At 40.2% G+C, this 21,041-nt stretch overlaps 1 protein-coding gene across 5 annotated transcripts in view; it reads right to left on the bottom strand.

Annotated features, from left to right (window-relative positions):
* ephb4 (EPH receptor B4) overlaps positions 1–21,041 on the bottom strand; it is a 114,695-nt gene that overhangs the window by 23,594 nt on the left and 70,060 nt on the right. For all 5 annotated transcript variants that reach the window (XM_062957444.1, XM_062957448.1, XM_062957445.1 and 2 more), the window contains 4 exons: positions 19,323–19,670; positions 14,824–15,157; positions 3,327–3,482; positions 1,264–1,593 (listed from right to left, as the gene is read on the bottom strand). In XM_062957444.1, coding sequence (XP_062813514.1) covers positions 1,264–1,593; positions 3,327–3,482; positions 14,824–15,157; positions 19,323–19,670 — 1,168 coding nt within the window. The remainder of the gene's footprint in view (positions 1–1,263; positions 1,594–3,326; positions 3,483–14,823; positions 15,158–19,322; positions 19,671–21,041) is intronic.

Genomic DNA, 21,041 nt, shown 5'->3' with positions numbered 1-21,041 from the left:
AATGCAAACATTTATTGCATGTCAGAATGATTTGATCATTTCGCTGGTTGTTAATTATGTACTTACTCATTAGGAATTTGTTCTAAGCTTCTCCCTCCTGATCCATCAATCCATGTATTTATGTACTAGTTGTGGCCAGCTATGCGTTGCTGTGGCGTTGTCTGGTGGTGTTGGTGAGAACTTGTTGAGATAGTGGTGGTATTGAATGTCTGTTGTATGGTTGTCTTTATGTTTAGTATGCATTTGGTTGTTTGTGTACTGTGAAAGTGGTGAGGGTAGAAGGGGTCTATGTCCCTGTGTAGTATTGTATAGTATTATACGTTGTCCATATTGTTGTGAATGCTTGGATTGTGTCCTGCTGCATAGTAGAAAGGCCCTTAGGGGTCTCTCCAAACTCTTGGATTCTATGCTTTGATTATTATCATCATCATCATCATCATCATCATCATCATCATCTTCATCATCACTATTATGTAGAGGCTGGATGGCCATCTGTCAGGAGTGCTTGGATTGTGTCCTCCTGCATGGTACAAGGAAGTTGATCTGGATGATCCTTAGGGGTCACACCAAACCTTAGGATTGTATGATGATGTTGTTATTATTATTAGTAGTAGTATTAGTATTGAGAGGCTGGGTGGCCATCTGTTGGGAGTGCTTGGCTTGTGTCCTGCATGGCAGAATTGGATTGGACTGGATGACCTTTAGGGGTGTCTCCTAACTATCTGATGCTATGATTCGATGTCCCCTGGGCTGAGTAGGTTGCTAAGAGACCAAGTGGGCGGAACTTAGCCTTCCAACTGGCAGCAATTGGATAAAAGCAATTATTCCTCTCCCTCTAATTAGGACTTTATTTTTCTTTTCTTTTTGTCGTATCAACCTAGAGCCATGGATGATGGGTTGTGTTGTCAAATTTCAAGGTTGGGGGGCCTGTAGTTTTGTTGTTTTGTCCGCTGCCCTGATGCCATCACTCTTTTATATATATAGATTGATCCATCATCGCCTACCTATCTTGTCTCCTATCTATCTATCTATCTATCTATCTATCTATCTATCTATCTATCTATCTTAGGGGGTTGGACTGGATGACCTTTGGGGTACCTTCCAATTCTGTGATTTTAGTGCACTTTCCCAGCTCTGACTCCTAGCTAAGGGGATTCTGTGCTTTGCAACCCAGAAAAATGACACATCTCCCATCTGTTCCTGAGAGATGGAGTCCAAAGAAAGACATTTCCCCACAGATTTGTACTCGAACCCCCCACTCACCATCTTTGTTGGTGGAGGCGTTGATGGAGTCGGAGTGAGGCGGGTTGTGGCTGAGTTCCGAGACGCCGTTGACGGCCTGGATCTGGAAGGTGTAGGTGACGTAGGGCTGGAGCCCCTCCACCGTGACCGTCCGCTCCACCAGCCCCCGCGCCCGGGGGGCAAAGACCAGGCGGGAGCACAGCCGGCAGCTCTGGTGCTCGGGGCACTCGGTGCAGAGGACGTGGTAGGCCACGTCGTCCCTCCCGCCGTTCTCCAGTGGCTCGCTCCACTCCAGGACGGCCACAGAGCCGTTGATCTTGACCACGATGCTGCGGGGCGCGGACGGCGTGGCTGAGCGGAAGAAACGGAAAACAAGCATACCGTCAATAAGTTCCTATTAGGAGTTGGAATAGTAATAGGAGTAGTAATAAAATCAATAACAACAATAACAGGGCCTTCTCGGTGGTGGCTCCTCGGCTGTGGAACTCCCTCCCCAGCGATATCTGGCAAACCCCATCCCTCCTGGGATTTAGAAGAAAACTAAAAACTTGGCTTTGCGCCCAGGCATTCAGCGAATAAGCTCATTGGCTGTTGTAATCGGGTCGCAAATCTGTAATTGTAGCAGTAGTGAATGACTGAGGATAGTGCAATATCGCTGCCTTGCAGCATTTTAATTTCTGTATACGTTTTATCATGTTTTTATCATGTTTTTATCACGTTTTAATTGTTTTGTTTTTATAGTATATTTGTTGCTGGCCCTCGTGGCAGAATGTAAGCCGCTCTGAGTCCCCTCGGGGAGAAGGGCGGGGTATAAATGCATGTAATAAATAAATATGTAATAAATAAATAATAGAAGTCTTAATACTTTTTTGCCACCTTTCCTCACAGATCAAGACTGGGTACAACATACTTAAAACAGAAAGGTAAAAAATAAGGTCAATATAACTCATATTTAAAAAGACAGATCTAAGAATAAAGCAAGTTGAAATCATTCATCCCAATAATAATTATAAAAATAATGTATTTATTAGCCACCTCCTTCAAAGCTTGAGGCAGCATACAACATAGTTAAAACATTAGACTCTTATAACACAGATATAAAAAACTCAGACTTAAGATTAATGCTTATTAAAATCATTCATACCAATAGCATTAACAGAAAAAAATATTTCTTTGCCTTCTCTACCCAATGACGTATATTTTAATGTATGTGCTATAATGTTCTCATTTTATCTGTTTCAGCTATCTATTTTACAATACATAGATATAACACACAGATGAAAATACACAGATAAAGACTCAAGACCTTTATAACATATATCTTAAAAGATGTAGATTTAAGATTAAAGTAAGTAGAGTCTCACTTATCCAAGCTAAACGGGCCGGCAGAACATTGGATAAGCGAATATGTTGGATAATAAGGAGAGATTAAGGGGAAGCCTATTAAACATCAAAATAGGTTATGATTTTACAAATTAAGCACCAAAACATCATGTTATAAAACAAATTTGACAGAAATAGTAGTTCAATACGCAGTAATGCTATGTAGTAATTACTGCATTTACAAATTTAGCACCAAAATATCATGATATATTGAAAACATTGACTACAAAAATGTGTTGGATAATCCAGAACTTTGGATAAGCGAATGTTGGATAAGTGAGACTCTACTGTACATAGATATAGCACACAGATGAAAATACACAGATAAGGACTCAAGACCTTTATATATCTTAAAAGATGTAGATTTAAGATCAAAGTACATCAAAATCATCAATTAATGTTGTTATATTTCTTCATCATCTCTCCTGCAGATTCAAAGCAGGACGCAATGCAGTAGAAACACATCAAGAAAAACATAAAACCTTTATAACACGAAGACTAAAAGACAAGAGACCTAAAATTAAAATAATCAATACTGATAATAATACCAGCAATAATCACACTCTCTCAGTCTCAGAGGAAGGCAACAGCAAACCCTCTCTGAAGAAATCTAGGCAAGAAAGTCCAATGCAATTGTGCTGGAAAGGCCTTGAAAACAACCATGGCCATGACAAATACCCTTCCCATCTCCCATCACTCACTGGTGCATGATTTGGTCACGGGGTCCTTCTCCGTCCGGAAGAAGCCCACCCGGCAGGCACACTCGCTGGAACCCGGGACCTGGGAGTTGCTGTAGGAGGGGCAGGGCTGGCAGGCCCCCTCGCCCTGGGTGGGCTTGAACATCCCTGGCGCACAGGCTGCAAGCGGAAGAAGAAAGGAGATGTTGTGACTCAGCCTTCGTATGACTTTGATGAGGATTCTGGGATGCAAGTGCATGATGATGAGATTCAGGTTCAGGATGAGTTTCAAGATGGGAATTATGGGATTCAGGTGCAGAGTGTTCCTGCTGTGGGAGATGAGGAGCAGGGAGGCTTTCCCACGGGAAGAAATGATGTTGTTACTGATGATGGTTTTCAGGTGCAAGTAGCAGAAAGGGAGAGCAGTTCCCAGTCTCAGCCTGATAATAATAATAATAATAATAAAGTCAAAAATCAGAAACTCCTCAAAGCACAGCAGACAAAAAACCAGTACAAGAAAACCGCACTACAAACTAGAGCTGACAGCTGGCACAACAAAACATTGCATGGAAAGTTCCTTGACAAAATTGAAGGAAAAGCTGATAAGGAGAAGACCTGGCTCTGGCTCACGAATGGGACCCTGAAGAAGGAGACAGAAGGCCTGATCCTTGCAGCCCAGGAGCAAGACATCAGGACAAAGGCAATTAATAATAATAATAATAATAATAATAATAATAATAATAATAATAATAGAAGACCTGGCTCTGGCTCACGAATGGGACCCTGAAGAAGGAGACAGAAGGCCTGATCCTTGCAGCCCAGGAGCAAGCCATCAGGACAAAGGCAATTAATAATAATAATAATAATAATAATAATAATAATAATAATAGAAGACCTGGCTCTGGCTCACGAATGGGACCCTGAAGAAGGAGACAGAAGGCCTGATCCTTGCAGCCCAGGAGCAAGACATCAGGACAAAGGCCATTAATAATAATAATAATAATAATAATAATAATAATAATAATAGAAGACCTGGCTCTGGCTCACGAATGGGACCCTGAAGAAGGAGACAGACGGCCTGATCCTTGCAGCCCAGGAGCAAGACATCAGGACAAAGGCAATTAATAATAATAATAATAATAATAATAATAATAATAATAATAATAATAGAAGACCTGGCTCTGGCTCACGAATGGGACCCTGAAGAAGGAGACAGAAGGCCTGATCCTTGCAGCCCAGGAGCAAGACATCAGGACAAAGGCAATTAATAATAATAATAATAATAATAATAATAATAATAATAATAGAAGACCTGGCTCTGGCTCACGAATGGGACCCTGAAGAAGGAGACAGAAGGCCTGATCCTTGCAGCCCAGGAGCAAGCCATCAGGACAAAGGCAATTAATAATAATAATAATAATAATAATAATAATAATAGAAGACCTGGCTCTGGCTCACGAATGGGACCCTGAAGAAGGAGACAGAAGGCCTGATCCTTGCAGCCCAGGAGCAAGCCATCAGAACAAAGACCATTAATAATAATAATAATAATAATAATAATAGAAGACCTGGCTCTGGCTCACGAATGGGACTCTGAAGAAGGAGACAGAAGGCCTGATCCTTGCAGCCCAGGAGCAAGACATCAGGACAAAGGCAATTAATAATAATAATAATAATAATAATAATAATAGAAGACCTGGCTCTGGCTCACGAATGGGACCCTGAAGAAGGAGACAGAAGGCCTGATCCTTGCAGCCCAGGAGCAAGACATCAGGACAAAGGCAATTAATAATAATAATAATAATAATAATAATAATAGAAGACCTGGCTCTGGCTCACGAATGGGACCCTGAAGAAGGAGACAGAAGGCCTGATCCTTGCAGCCCAGGAGCAAGACATCAGGACAAAGGCAATTAATAATAATAATAATAATAATAATAATAATAATAATAATAATAGAAGACCTGGCTCTGGCTTACGAATGGGACCCTGAAGAAGGAGACAGAAGGCCTGATCCTTGCAGCCCAGGAGCAAGACATCAGGACAAAGGCAATTAATAATAATAATAATAATAATAATAATAATAATAATAATAATAGAAGACCTGGCTCTGGCTCACGAATGGGACCCTGAAGAAGGAGACAGAAGGCCTGATCCTTGCAGCCCAGGAGCAAGACATCAGGACAAAGGCAATTAATAATAATAATAATAATAATAATAATAATAATAATAGAAGACCTGGCTCTGGCTCACGAATGGGACCCTGAAGAAGGAGACAGAAGGCCTGATCCTTGCAGCCCAGGAGCAAGACATCAGAACAAAGGCAATTAATAATAATAATAATAATAATAATAATAATAGAAGACCTGGCTCTGGCTCACGAATGGGACCCTGAAGAAGGAGACAGAAGGCCTGATCCTTGCAGCCCAGGAGCAAGACATCAGGACAAAGGCAATTAATAATAATAATAATAATAATAATAATAATAATAATAATAATAATAGAAGACCTGGCTCTGGCTTACGAATGGGACCCTGAAGAAGGAGACAGAAGGCCTGATCCTTGCAGCCCAGGAGCAAGACATCAGGACAAAGGCAATTAATAATAATAATAATAATAATAATAATAATAATAATAATAGAAGACCTGGCTCTGGCTCACGAATGGGACCCTGAAGAAGGAGACAGAAGGCCTGATCCTTGCAGCCCAGGAGCAAGCCATCAGGACAAAGGCAATTAATAATAATAATAATAATAATAATAATAATAGAAGACCTGGCTCTGGCTCACGAATGGGACCCTGAAGAAGGAGACAGAAGGCCTGATCCTTGCAGCCCAGGAGCAAGACATCAGGACAAAGGCAATTAATAATAATAATAATAATAATAATAATAATAATAATAATAATAATAGAAGACCTGGCTCTGGCTTACGAATGGGACCCTGAAGAAGGAGACAGAAGGCCTGATCCTTGCAGCCCAGGAGCAAGACATCAGGACAAAGGCAATTAATAATAATAATAATAATAATAATAATAATAATAATAATAGAAGACCTGGCTCTGGCTCACGAATGGGACCCTGAAGAAGGAGACAGAAGGCCTGATCCTTGCAGCCCAGGAGCAAGCCATCAGGACAAAGGCAATTAATAATAATAATAATAATAATAATAATAATAATAATAGAAGACCTGGCTCTGGCTCACGAATGGGACCCTGAAGAAGGAGACAGAAGGCCTGATCCTTGCAGCCCAGGAGCAAGCCATCAGAACAAAGACCATTAATAATAATAATAATAATAATAATAATAGAAGACCTGGCTCTGGCTCACGAATGGGACTCTGAAGAAGGAGACAGAAGGCCTGATCCTTGCAGCCCAGGAGCAAGACATCAGAACAAAGGCAATCAAGGCCAAGATCGAAAAATCAGCTGATGACCCAAAATGCAGACTGTGCAAGGAAACCGACGAAACCATTGATCATATCCTCAGCTGCTGTAAGAAAATTGCACAGACAGAATACAAACAGAGGCACAACTATGTGGCCCAAATGATTCATTGGAACTTATGCCTCATGGACCACCTCCCAGCAGTAAAGAACTGGTGGGATCACAAACCTGCAAAGGTTGTGGAAAATGAGCACGCAAAGATACTGTGGGACTTCCGAATCCAGACTGACAAAGTTCTGGAACACAACACACCAGACATCACAGTTGTGGAAAAGAACAAGGTTTGGATAATTGATGTCTCCATCCCAGGTGACAGTCGCATTGACGAAAAACAACAGGAAAAACTCAGCCGCTCTCAGGACCTCAAGATTGAACTTCAAAGACTCTGGCAGAAACCAGTGCAGGTGGTCCCGGTGGTGATGGGCACACTGGGTGCCGTGCCGAAAGATCTCAGCCGGCATTTGGAAACAATAGGCATTGACAAAATTACGATCTGCCAACTGCAAAAGGCCACCCTGCTGGGATCTGCACGCATCATCCGAAAATACATCACACAGTCCTAGACACTTGGGAAGTGTTCGACTTGTGATTTTGTGAAACGAAACCCAGCATATCTATCTTGTTTGCTGTGTCATACAACGTCGTTGTGTCAATAATAATAAAAAACTTCATTTATACCCCGCCACCATCTCCCCAACGGGGACTCCGGGCGGCTTACATAGGGCCATACCCGAAACCATACAATATGACAGAATATAAAACAGCATATCATAACACATACAATAAATAATAACATACATTACAACCCAAAATTCAGAAAAAGCAATAAAAACCAGGGCAGGCCACATGAACACTAAGTTAAAACTCGGTGAGAAAGACATATGATAACAACACTAACGAGCCCTGTGGCCTTGACGATGAGGCCGCGTCTCATTTAGAATTTCGGGGGTTGCGCAGAAGTCTCAGAATAGCAAATAAGAGGGAGGTCAACGGACAAAGAAATGCCTTCATGACATACTATTAAAACAGTCTGCTGAGAGGGAAATCTTTGTCAAAGCAATTTCCTTGCTTGAATCAAGAACCAAACCTGCTTTCCTGTGTTATCGTATAGCCTGGCTGTATTCTCATTTCTGGGTCTTTGGCTTCTTTTGAAAGGACTTTGTTTCATGCCTAATGATTCTATGGATTTGTTTCTAACAGCCTTGTTTTTGTAACTATCTTTTGGAACTCTTTACGTTTTATGAACTATCTTTTCCCTATTTTCTAATAAACTACAAAACATTACGTTCTGTGTGCAGCCTGGTGTCTTTAGGAAGGTGAAGCTAACCTGAGGCGCGACAGGAGAGAGAAAAGCCGAGTTTCAAGATGGATCCTACAGTCACATCAACAATATTCTACAAAATGAGGACCATAATGGAGGGCTATGAACTCTTTTTCCTTCCTGCCCGAACCTGGTAAAATATGCAGGCTTTTTAAAATTCAATTTGCAGCAGCCGAATTAAGCTGAGGATAAAGGAGGCAGAAAGAGAAACCAGGACATTTTAAAAGCAGCTGGAAAAGTTGGCTGACAGATGAGTAATCAGGAGTTTTAAAAAATATTCCAAAATCCGTATTTTCACTTGCTGAACAGAGAAACTTCCCAGTCAATTCGACATGGTCAGAATCAGGATCGCGGACACTCATATCTATATATATAAAAGAGTGATGGAATCCTGGCGACCGCCAAAACAACAAAACTAAACACCCCACAACCTCAAAAATTGACAACACAACCCATAATCCACGCCTCTAGGTTGATACAACAAAAAGAAAAGAAAAATAAAGTCCTAATTAGAGGGAGAGGAAGAATTGTTTTTATCCAATTGCTGCCAGTTAGAAGGCTAAGCTCCGCCCACTTAGTCTCCTAGCAACCCACTCACCCAGGGGACAGGCAGAGTTAGGCCTCACTAAGGCCTCTTCCACACTGCCTATAAAATACAGATTATCTGATTTTAACTGGATTAGATGGCAGTGTAGACTCAAGGCCCTTCCACACAGCTATAGAACCCATTTATAATCTTATATTATCTGCTTTAACTGGATTATCTGGACTCCACACCTTTACCCTTGACCTTAACTACCACCAATTCCTCAATACTTTATTTCCCATCTCACCATACTTCGCTACAGCAACGCGTGGCCGGGCACAGCTAGTTTCTTATAAAGTGATACTAACTTGTGTTGTCAAAGGCTTTCATGGCCTGAACCACTGGGTTGGAAATCACTTGCCCAGAAAACTCACAGCAACCCAGTGATACAAACTTGCATATGTGCACATTTTGTTGCAAATACACACACAAAGGGAGCATCTCTGCTGCCGAATGAATGCAAATTGAGCCCACTTGGAGAAATGCTATGGAATATTGGGAGCTGTAGTTTTATCACACGAGCCCTCAGTGTGGTGGAGTCTCCTTCTTTGGAGGCTTTTAAGCAGAGGCTGGATGGCCATCTGTCAGGGGTGCTTTGAATGTGATCTTCCTACTTCTTGGCAGGATGGGGTTGGACTGGATGGTCTGTGAGGTCTCTTCCAACTCTTATGATTCCATGATTACACTAAAACTGTCAGTCACAGTAGCAAAAAAAAAAGAAAAGAAAGAAAACCAATTAAGAAGGAAGAAACAAGAATTTAATTCCTCATTTGCGGAAAGAGGAAGCCACAATGGTGCTAGCTAAGCATAAAGTTCAGTGAACTCCTTCCAAGCTGTTTTTTGGTAGGATTTTAAAGCACTGGCTTATCCCAGATGTGTATTCTCTGCCAGGCGTTCCTCTGCATGTCCTTGGCTTTGTAACTCTTCTTTCTTTTAACAAAGGGCTCCTGTTCAACCAGACAGGGACTCCTACTTGGAATTCATCTATTGCTGACTCTCATATTTATTTATAGAAACAGTAATGCTCTAACTGTACCGAAAATTCCGTTATTATTACTGTTGTGCATGGTTATGTTGATTGGTATGAATGATCTGAATGCAGCTTCAATCTCTAGTCTTAATATATGTGTGTTATAATGGTCTTATGTTTTTATCTATGTGTTTTGGCTGTATTGTAATCCGCACTGATCTAGTGTGATGGGACACCAGCACTCTCGGGCAGAAGAGACTCAAGACCTTGTGAAGGTACAACTCCCAGGGTTTCATAGCATTGAGCCATGCTGGTGTCAAACGGCATTCATTCAGCAGAGTAGACAGATAGAGTCTATAAAAGAAGACACGTGACTTCCAAAAAGTGCCAAGCATATTATGTATATGTGTGTGTATGTGTGTGTGAGTGTGTATATGTATATATATATATATATATAATATTGTATACAATATAATATACAAAAATAAATAACTTATATTTATATTTATTTACATCATTTTTACCCCGCCTTTCTCCCCGGGGGACTCAAGGCGGCTTACAATAAATAGGCAAAAATTCAATGCCTAAAAACAGTGTACAAAACAACAATTCATATAAACGCAAATACCATTACAAAATAAAATCACATTATATAAAATTTTAAACATATCCAAGATTAATATATTAATTATAATTAATTATAATGTAATATAATATATACGTAATATTATTATATTAATAATAATTAATATATTGTATAAAGGCAAAGGTAAAGGTTTCCCCTGACGTTAAGTCCAGTCATGTCTGACTCTGGGGGTTGGAGCTCATCTCCATTTCTAAGCTGAAGAGCCGGCGTTGTCCGTAGACACCTCCAAGGTCATGTGGCATGACTGCATGGAGCACCGTTATCTTCCCGCTGTAGCGGTACCTATTGATCTACTCACATTTGCATGTTTTCCAACTGCTAGGTTGGCAGAAGCTGGAGCTAACAGCAGGCGCTCACTCCGCTCCCGGGATTTGAACCTGGGACCTTTCGGTCTGCAAGTTCAGCAGCTCAGTGCTTTAACACACTTTGCCACTGGGGCTCCCAATATATTGTATATACATGTAATATTGATAATAATATTGTAATGTAATGCAATATAATACCAATATTAATACAATATAATAATATTAATTATATATTATTTATTACATATATTATTATTGGTAATATTACAGTATAGTAGTGTTGTGCAATAGGCTGGTATATAGTGCTAGTGTTGTGCTGTGCTAGTGCTATAATACGCTGTATGTAAATATTATTTGTAAGCCGCTCTGAGAAGGGCAGGATATAAATGCAGCAAATAAATAAATAAGCTAAGAGCTTTGAGACATGGAAAAGTTACCTTTTCTGGAAGGTTAGGGGAGCCACCATTCCGGGGAAAAAACACATTACTTTCCCAAGCTCTGTGCTAACAAACAAGCATACCCCGCTCCTCATCCAAACAATCCGGAGACCCCCATCCTTCTTTTGGAGAGTTTGCCTTTGAAAAGCTGCCCAGCCTGGCGGTGCTGCTTAAAATGGCCATTGGGTTCAAGGACACCGGGGCGCTTCCCAGCCACCCACCCGCCAGCAGAAAGGCAGCCGCCTGCAAGCTGGTTACTCTTGACCCCCCACAAATATTTGGCATTCTTCAAGCCCCACCGAGCGAGCGGCCCCACAGTTGCCGGCCGGCCTGGAGTTCAAAGACCCCTCGCTTCCCAAGGACAGAACAGAGAGAGAAAGCAGCGACATGGAGCAGAGTGAATGGGGTTTTTAAAGAGGGAATCTCACTTTCCTCTTTATCATGTTCTGGATTCACACTCCCCCGTCCTCACAGCATTTATTTCTTTGTGGGTGCCTGAAGGTTGAATGCAGTTTGAACTGAAATAACTCAATGCTATGGAGTTGTAGTTTGATCAGACCCCCATACTCTTTGGCAGATAAGGCTCAAGTCCTATTTTTCTATGTTGACAAAATTGTATGGCACTTTATCTCCGTTCCTCCTATATATATAAAAGAGTGATGGCATCAGGGCAGCGGACAAAACAACAAAACTACAGGCCCCCCAACCTCCAAATTTGACAACACACCCCATCATTCACGGCTCTAGGTTGATACAACAAAAAGAATAGAAAAATAAAGTCCCAATTACAGGGAGAAGAATAATAGTTTTTATCCAATTGCTGCCAGTTTGAAGGCTACGCTCCGCCCACTTGGTCTCCTAGCAACCTTCTCAGCCCAGGGGACAGGCACAGTTAGGCCTCACTTAGGCCTCTTCCACAGATTATCAGATTTTAACTGGATTATATGGCAGTGTAGACTCAAGGCCCTTCCACACAGCTATAGAACCCATTTAGAATCTTAAATTATCTGCTTTGAACTGGATTATCTTGACTCCACACTGCCATATAATCCACTTCAGTGTGCATACTAAACATAAAGACAACCATACAACAGACATTCAATACCACCACTACCTTAACAATTTCTCACCAACACCACCAGACAACGCCACAGCAACGCGTGGCCGGGCACAGCTAGTATCTATATATATAAAAGAGTGATGGCATCACGGCGACTCACAAAACAACAAAACTACAGGCCCCTCCAACCTCGAAATTTGACAACACAACCCATCATCCACGCCTCAAGGTTGATACAACAAAAAGAAAAGAAAAAGAAAGTCCTAATTAGAGGGAGAGGAATAATTGCTTTTATCCAATTGCTGCCAGTTAGAAGGCTAAGCTCCTCCAACTTGGTCTCCTAGCAACCCAATAAAAATAATAAAAAACACTAAAAAATAATTAAAAACACTAAAAAATTAATACAATAAAATAGTATAATAACAAAAAATAACTAAAAATAGTACAAGAAAATAATAAAATATAATAAATAAAAAGATAACTTACAATAAAATTAATTAAAAAATACAAATAACGTCAAATAAAAATTACACAACAATTTTTAACCAATATCACCACCACTTTGCCACAGCAACGCGTGGCCGGGCACAGCTAGTTCCATATAATACAGCCCTTTAATGGAACCTGTCTCCGTATTCCTCCATTATTCACTCTGATTTTATCTGCTCAGATTTTAAGTATTGTTACTATGTTATTTTGTTTACAGTTGAATGTTTTAATTTTGCTGTTCTATTTTGAGAATGTAATGTTTCTTGCTATGTCGTTTCGGGCTTGTCCCTGTTGTAAGCCGCCCCGAGTCCCTTCGGGGAGATGGGATGGGATATAAGAATAACATCATTGTTATTATTATTATTATTATTATTATTATTATTATTATTATTATTATTATTATTTTATTGTATGACACAGCAAACAAGATAGATATGCTGGATTTCGTATCTCAAAATCACAAGTCGAACACTTCCCAAGTGTCTAGGACTGTGTGATGTATTTTCGGATGATGCGTGCAGATCCCAGCAGGGTGGCCTTTTGCAGTTGGCAGATCGTGATTTTGTCAATGTCTATTGTTTCCAAATGCCGGCTGAGATCTTTTGGCATGGCACCCAGTGTGCCCATCACCACCGGGACCACCTGCACTGGTTTCTGCCAGAGTCTTTGAAGTTCAATCTTGAGGTCCTGATAGCGGCTGAATTTTTCCTGTTGTTTTCCGTCAATGCGACTGTCACCTGGGATGGCAACATCAATGATCCAAACCTTTTTCTTTTCCACAACTGTGATGTCTGGTATGTTGTGTTCCAGAACTTTGTCAGTCTGGATTCGGAAGTCCCACAGTATTTTTGCGTGCTCATTTTCCAATACTTTTGCAGGTTTGTTATTAAATATTACATATTATTTAATATTATTAAATAATATTTAATATTTAAATATTATTAAATATTAAATATTATTAAATATTATTATTATTACAATGACAACTGCTAGTATTCTATTGCACTGAGCCAAGGCAGTCGAAGTGCGGTCAAACTGACCTAATTCTAATTAAATACACAAAATGTTAAGTAATAGATAGATCTTTAATAAGATATTAAACAAAACACCTCACATCATTGTAATAATAACAAACTAAATACCCAATAACTTTGTTTGCCTCTGCCGTCTCAATTCAAAAAGGGTATTTTGAGTCACTTTGTGCCTCACATTTTGAGAAGGACCGTACATGGAAACCTGTACATGGAAACTAAGGCATTTTCGGTTTGCTGGAGGGGGGTAGCCTATAGCAAGAGCACCAAGGAAGAAAAATACATACAAATTGCCTTTTGGGATGGCAATTCCTAATAGTAATAATTTAAAAAACACCTGAATACCTCTGTTTTCCTCTGCAGACCCACTCCAAAGGGGACACGTGTATATGTGGTAGCCATTTTGAGAAGGACTGCAGAAGGAAAGAGGTATTTTGGGCTTGCACCAATTGTATATTTATATGTATACTAGCTGTGCCCGGCCACGCGTTGCTGTGGCGAAGTCTGGTGGTCTGGGAAATAAAGTATTGAGGAATTGGTGGTAGTTAAGGTAAAGGGTAAAGCTTTTCCCCTGACATTAAGTCCATTATAAATGGGTTATATAGCAGTGTGGAAGGGCCTTGAGTCTACACTGCCATATAATCCAGTTAAAATCAGATAATCTGTATTTTATAGGCAGTGTGGAAGAGGCCTAAGTGAGGCCTAACTCTGCCTGTCCCCTGGGCTGAGTGGGTTGCTAGGAGACCAAGTGGGCGGAGCTTAGCCTTCTAACTGGCAGCAATTGGAATAAAAACAATTATTCCTCTCCCTCTAATTAGGACTTTGTTTTTCTTTTCTTTTTGTTGTATGAACGTAGAGTCATGGATGAGGGGTTGTGCTGCCAAGTTTAGTGTTTCTGGGATGTGTAGTTTTGTTGTTCTGTCCTAGGCCGAAATTTCATTGCCCTTTTATATATATAGATTTTTATCAATGTTTCATATATTTAATTTTAATTGATGGAATTGTTGTAATATTTTTATATTGTGTTTTATTGTAAGCCGCCCTGAGTCCCCTATGGGCGAGAAGGGCAGGATATAAGTATTGTAATAAATAAATAAATAAATAAATTTTGGCAGAATTCTGAAATTCTGAGCACCAAGGTGAGAGCCAATGTAGACGAATGGAATCAGGAAAATGGGAGCTGCCCCGTATTCAAATCCCTTCCTGCTTCTCATCTGCTTTCCTTTGCTCACCTCGGCACTTGGTGTTCTCCTCGGAGGGCTCGTACCCCGGCCCGCAGGTGCAGTCGGTGATGGTCTGCTCGGCCCACTGCCCGTCCTCCCGGCAGTACATGCTGAGGGGCCGAGCGCTGACCTTGACGGCGTGGGCCACACACTGACCGCTGACGGGCATGACCAGCTCCCGCGGCACCGTCTCTTGGAAGTGGGTGAAGTTGACCGTCACCGAGGGGCACTTCTTGAAGAAGAGCCGGACGGAGAGGAGGGCCATGCAGGCCCCTTGATCTTGGAAGGCCAGGTAGAAGCCCGCCTTGGAAAGCGGCCCAATCTTCAGCGTCTTCACATTGACCTAAGGAAAGGAATGTCAACAAGGAGAAAGATAAGGTCCTACACTTGGGCAATAAACATGAAATGCACAGATATATATGTCCTTGAGAAAGGGATCTAGGAGTCTTAGCAGTGAGACTCTACTGTATATATATCCATCTATATATATAAAAGAGTGATGGCATCAGGGCAGTGGACAAAACAACAAAACTACAGGCCCCCCAACCTCGAAATTTGACAACACAACCCATCATTCACGCCTCTAGGTTGATACAACAAAAAGAAAAGAAAAATAAAGTCCTAATTACAGGGAGAGGAATAATAGTTTTTATCCAATTGCTGCCAGTTTGAAGGTTAAGCTCCGCCCACTTGGTCTCCTAGCAACCTACTCAGCCCAGGGGACAGGCACAGTTAGGCCTCACTTAGGCCTCTTCCACAGATTATCAGATTTTAACTGGATTATATGGCAGTGTAGACTCAAGGCCCTTCCACACAGCTATAGAACCCATTTAGAATCTTATATTATCTGCTTTGAACTGGATTCTCTTGAGTCCACACTGCCATATAATCCACTTCAGTGTGCATACTAAACATAAAGACAACCATACAACAGACATTCAATACCACCACTACCTCAACAATTTCTCACCAACACCACCAGACAACGCCACAGCAACGCGTGGCCGGGCACAGCTAGTTAATCTTATAAAAGCATTTCCCCCTGAAATAGTCATTAACCCCCTGCATGCATTTGCAGTCCTTATGTACTTATATATCTGCATCTATCTATATACAGTAGAGTCTCACTTATCCAACACTCGCTTATCCAACATTCTGGATTATCCAACACATTTTTGTAGTCAATGTTTTCAATATATCATGATATTTTGGTGCTAAATTCATAAATACAGTAATTACTACATAGCATTACTGCATATTGAACTACTTTTTCTGCCAAATTTGTTGTCTAACATGATGTTTTGGTGCTTCATTTGTAAAATCATAACCTAATTTGATGTTTAATAGGCTTCTCCTTAGTCTCTCCTTATTATCCAACATATTCGCCTATCCAACGTTCTGCCGGCCCGTTTATGTTGGATAAGTGAGACTCTACTGTATATTAATTGTATATATGAATTTTCCCCTCATATGTTTGCAGGTCTTTGCAAATCCTATATATATATAGATCCATGTAACTGTATATCTGTATCCATATACAGTAGAGTCTCACTTATCTCACATTCGCTTATCCAACGTTCTGGATTATCCAACGCATTTTTGTAGTCAATGTTCTCAATACATCATGATATTTTGGTGCTAAATTCGTAAATACAGTAATTACTATGTAGCATTACTGCATATTGAACTACTTTTTCTGCCAAATTTGTTGTATAACATGATGCTTTGGTGCTTAATTTGTAAAATCATAACCTAATTTGATGTTTAATAGGCTTCTCCTTAATCTCTCCTTATTATCCAACATATTTGCTTATCCAACGTTCTGCCGGCCCGTTTATGTTGGATAAGTGAGACTCTACTGTATATACATTATTTAACCTACTGATGCCTCGATTAATGTCATTTTATTGGTATTTACCAGTAGCTTCATTTTCCACCCTTGGCTTGTCCTCGGGTCAATAAGTTATTCCAGTTTTTTGTGGTAAAATTCGGGTCGGCTTATACTCGAGTACATACGGTAATAGTATTCTTCTATTTTACTTTGGTCAGACTTCACCTAGTATAATACAGTGTCCATTACTGGGCAAGGCAATTCAAAAAGGATATGGACAAGGTGGAGTGTCCAGAGAAGAGAGACCAAAATGTTTCAACCAAGGTTTGGAAGCCAAACCCTATAAGGAGCAGCTTATGGAGGTGGAGAAAAGAAGGCTGAGTGAGAAAAAGGGGCATGATGGTTATGTTTAAATATTTGAAGGGATGCCATATTGAGGAGGAGGCAAGCTTGTTTTCAGCTGCTCCAGAGACCAGGACACAATGGATCAATGGATTCGTTTGGAGGAAAAGAGATTCCACCTCAACATTGGGAAGAACTTGCTGATGGTGAGAGATAATTGGCAGGGGAATGTGCTGTTTCCTGGCTCCTTCTCTGGAGGTTTTTAAACAGACTGCATGGCCATCTATCAGGAGGGCTTGGATGGCGTCTTCCTGCCTGGCTGCATGACCCTTGGGGTCTGTTCTGATTCTAAGAATTTGTTTATTTATTTATTTACATCACTTTTACCCCGCCCTTCTCACCCGGAGGGACTCAGGGCGGCTTACAACAGTCGGCAATTATATTGCCCAAAATACATTCAATAAAACAGTAACAGAATCCATAAACAATAAAACAGTACCGCATTAATTAAAACTCTAATTAAACTGTATTAAACCATGAATTATAACATTTAAAATGCATATATAGTTAAATTCGTCCAGGTAGTTGATTATGTTATTATGTAAGTTATTACAGAGGTAGCTAATAGTTGTTAATACAGTAGTATATACATTGTATATACATGTAATATTAATAATAATATTATGATGTAATACAATGTAATAATTATTATAATTCACTATTATAATTGTATATTTATATTACATGCAATATTACTAATAATATTGCGATTTAGTTGTATAATATAATATATTGTATGTATATATACTTGTAAACCGCCCTGAGTCCCCTTCGGGGTGAGAAGGGCGGTATATAAATGTCGCAAATAAATAAATAAATAAATAATAGAGTCTCACTTATCCAACATAAATGGGCCGTCAGAACGTTGGATAAGCGAATATGTTGGATAATAAGGATTAAGGAAAAGCCTATTAAACGTCAAATTAGGTTATGATTTTACAAGTTAAGCACCAAAACATCATGTTATACAACAAATTTGACAGAAAAAGTAGTGCAATACGCAGTAATGCTATGTACTAATTACTGTATTTACAAATTTAGCACCAAAATATCATGATGTATTGAAAACATTGACTACAAAAATGTGTTGGATAATCCAGAATGTTGGATAAGCGAGTGTTGGGTAAGTGAGACTCTACTGTAACAGAATCCATAAACAATAAAACAGTACCGCATTAATTAAAACTCTAATTAAACTCTATTAAACCATGAATTATAACATTTAAAATGCATATATAGTTAAATTCATCCAGGTAGTTGATTATGTTATTATGTAAGTTATTACAGAGGTAGCTAATAGTTGTTAATACAGTAGAGTCTCACTTATCCAACATAAATGGGCCGTCAGAACGTTGGATAAGCGAATATGTTGGATAATAAGGATTAAGGAAAAGCCTATTAAACGTCAAATTAGGTTATGATTTTACAAGTTAAGCACCAAAACATCATGTTATACAACAAATTTGACAGAAAAAGTAGTGCAATACGCAGTAATGCTATGTACTAATTACTGTATTTACAAATTTAGCACCAAAATATCATGATGTATTGAAAACATTGACTACAAAAATGCGTTGGATAATCCAGAACGTTGGATAAGCGAGTGTTGGATAAGTGAGGCTCTACTGTATGGCAATTTTGATTGATCATTTGTTTTGTCATATTTTAGTTTTTGTTTTTTAAAAAACAACTCGGAGGCTGTTTCAACATACAGTAGAGTCTCACTTATCCAAGACTCACTTATCCAACATTCTGGATTATCCAACACATTTTTGTAGTCAATGTTTTCAATATATCATGATATTTTGGTGCTAAATTCATAAATACAGTAATTACTACATAGCATTACTGCATATTGAACTACCTTTTCTGCCAAATTTGTTGTCTAACATGATGTTTTGGTGCTTCATTTGTAAAATCATAACCTAATTTGATGTTTAATAGGCTTCTCCTTAGTCTCTCCTTATTATCCAACATATTCGCCTATCCAACGTTCTGCTGGCCCGTTTATGTTGGATAAGTGAGACTCTACTGTATTTTGCAATAATGCAGTCTTTAAAAAAATGGCAGTTGCTACTTTCTCCCATGGTTTTGTTGCCAGCATTTTTCTAGCACTATAGATGTTTTGATGTTGTTTTTGTAGGGTTTTCCAGGTTTCAGATGGGGTTCTATTAAAGATGGATTCAATTTCCTCTGGGATTGAATCTCGCCTGATGCAGATGAATTCACATTCTGTACTTCTGGAACACAATGACTTCAGAATCGATGGCCCTACCTTCCCGGAGGCCTCCATGCCCATCCGCTTGCGGGTCAGGTGCTCGGCCGCCACGGTGTCCACCTTGACATAGGGATTCTCCATCCAAGGCGGGAAGGAGGCATCGGCTACGTCAGCATCGGCTTCGTAGAAGAAGACATTGAAGGTCTCCTTGCAGGAGCGGGTGACCTTTGGGATGGAGAAGCACTCCACGACTGTGAAGCGCAGCTCAGCGTAGACGTGCGTGGCCCCCGAGCGAGGCACAAAGGTGGTCCGCAGCCAGTTGTTCTGGTTGGGTTCCCTCACGCCGCACACCTCGAAGGTCCGGACACTGTTCTGCTCCTCGTCCATCCCACTCAGCTCTTCCCACTGTAGAGGAAGGAAAGAGAAACAGAGGGGAACAGATAGTTCAATGTGTTGTCGAAGGCTTTCATGGCCGGGATCACAGGGTTGTTGTATGTCTTTCGGGCTGTGTGGCCATGTTCCAGAAGCATTCTCTCCTGACGTTTCGCCCACATCTATGGCAGGCATCCTCAGAGGTTGTGAGGTATGGAGAAAACTAAGCAAAGAGGTTAATATATATCTATATTAATATATAGATAGTTAAATGGTTAAACAGACCTAGATGTCCATCTGTTGGGTGTGCTTTGATCGTATCTTACTGTCGCACCTCAGGTTAGCTTCACCTTGCTAAAGATACCAGGCTGCACACAGATCATAGTCTTTTGTAGTTTAATAATAATAATAATAATAACTTTATTTGTATACCCCGCCTCTATCTCCCCGGAGGGGACTCAGGGCGGCTTACATGGGGCCAAGCCCGAATAAAAACAGTAGCAGTATAAAACACAGCAATAGACAACAACTTGCACAATAAAAAAAATAAAAATAAAATAAAACATTAGCCAATAAAAAACAAGAACTAATAAAAACATGGATTAAAACTGAGAGATTGTAAAAGTAGACTGGGTAAGGTGCACCATATAAATATTGTAAACACAAGGTGACTGATAAAGTGATGCAAATTCTGGAAGTTTATTAAGAAATAAGGAAAAGATAGTTCATAAAAGGTAAAAGTTCAGTTCCAAAAGATAGTTACAAAAACAAGGCTGTAAGAACAAATCCATGGAAACATTAGGCATAAAGCATGGTCCTATTAAAACAGTCTGCTGAGAGGGAAATCTTCATCAAAGCAATTTCCTCGCTTGAATCAAGAACCAAGTCTGCTCTCCTGTATTATCTTATAGCCTGGATGTATCCTCGTTTCTGGGACTTTGGCTTCGTTTTAAGGAATCATAGAATCATAGAATAGTAGAGTTGGAAGAGACCTCATGGGCCATCCAGTCCAACCCCCTGCCAAGAAGCAGGAAATCGCATTCAAAGCACCCCGACAGATGGCCATCCAGCCTCTGCTTAAAAGCTTCCAAAGAAGAAACTCTCTCCCCCAGACTGTGGTGGAGGCTCCTTCTATGGAAGCTTTTAAACAGAGGCTGGATGGCCATCTGTCAGGGGTGCTTTGAATGCGATTTCCTGCTTCTTGGCAGGGGGTTGGACTGGATGGTCCATGAGGTCTCTTCCAACTCTACTATTCTATGATTCCTTAAAATGAAGCCAAAGTCCCAGAGACGAGGATACATCCAGGCTATAAGATAATACAGGAGAGCAGACTTGGTTCTTGATTCAAGCGAGGAAATTGCTTTGACGAAGATTTCCCTCTCAGCAGACCATTTTAATAGCATA

This window comes from Anolis carolinensis, chromosome 6 (genome assembly GCF_035594765.1).
Source record: "Anolis carolinensis isolate JA03-04 chromosome 6, rAnoCar3.1.pri, whole genome shotgun sequence".
Lineage (NCBI taxonomy): Eukaryota > Metazoa > Chordata > Lepidosauria > Squamata > Dactyloidae > Anolis > Anolis carolinensis.
The sequence above is the reverse complement of the archived record's forward strand: the minus strand, read 5'-3'. Positions and strand labels throughout refer to the sequence as shown.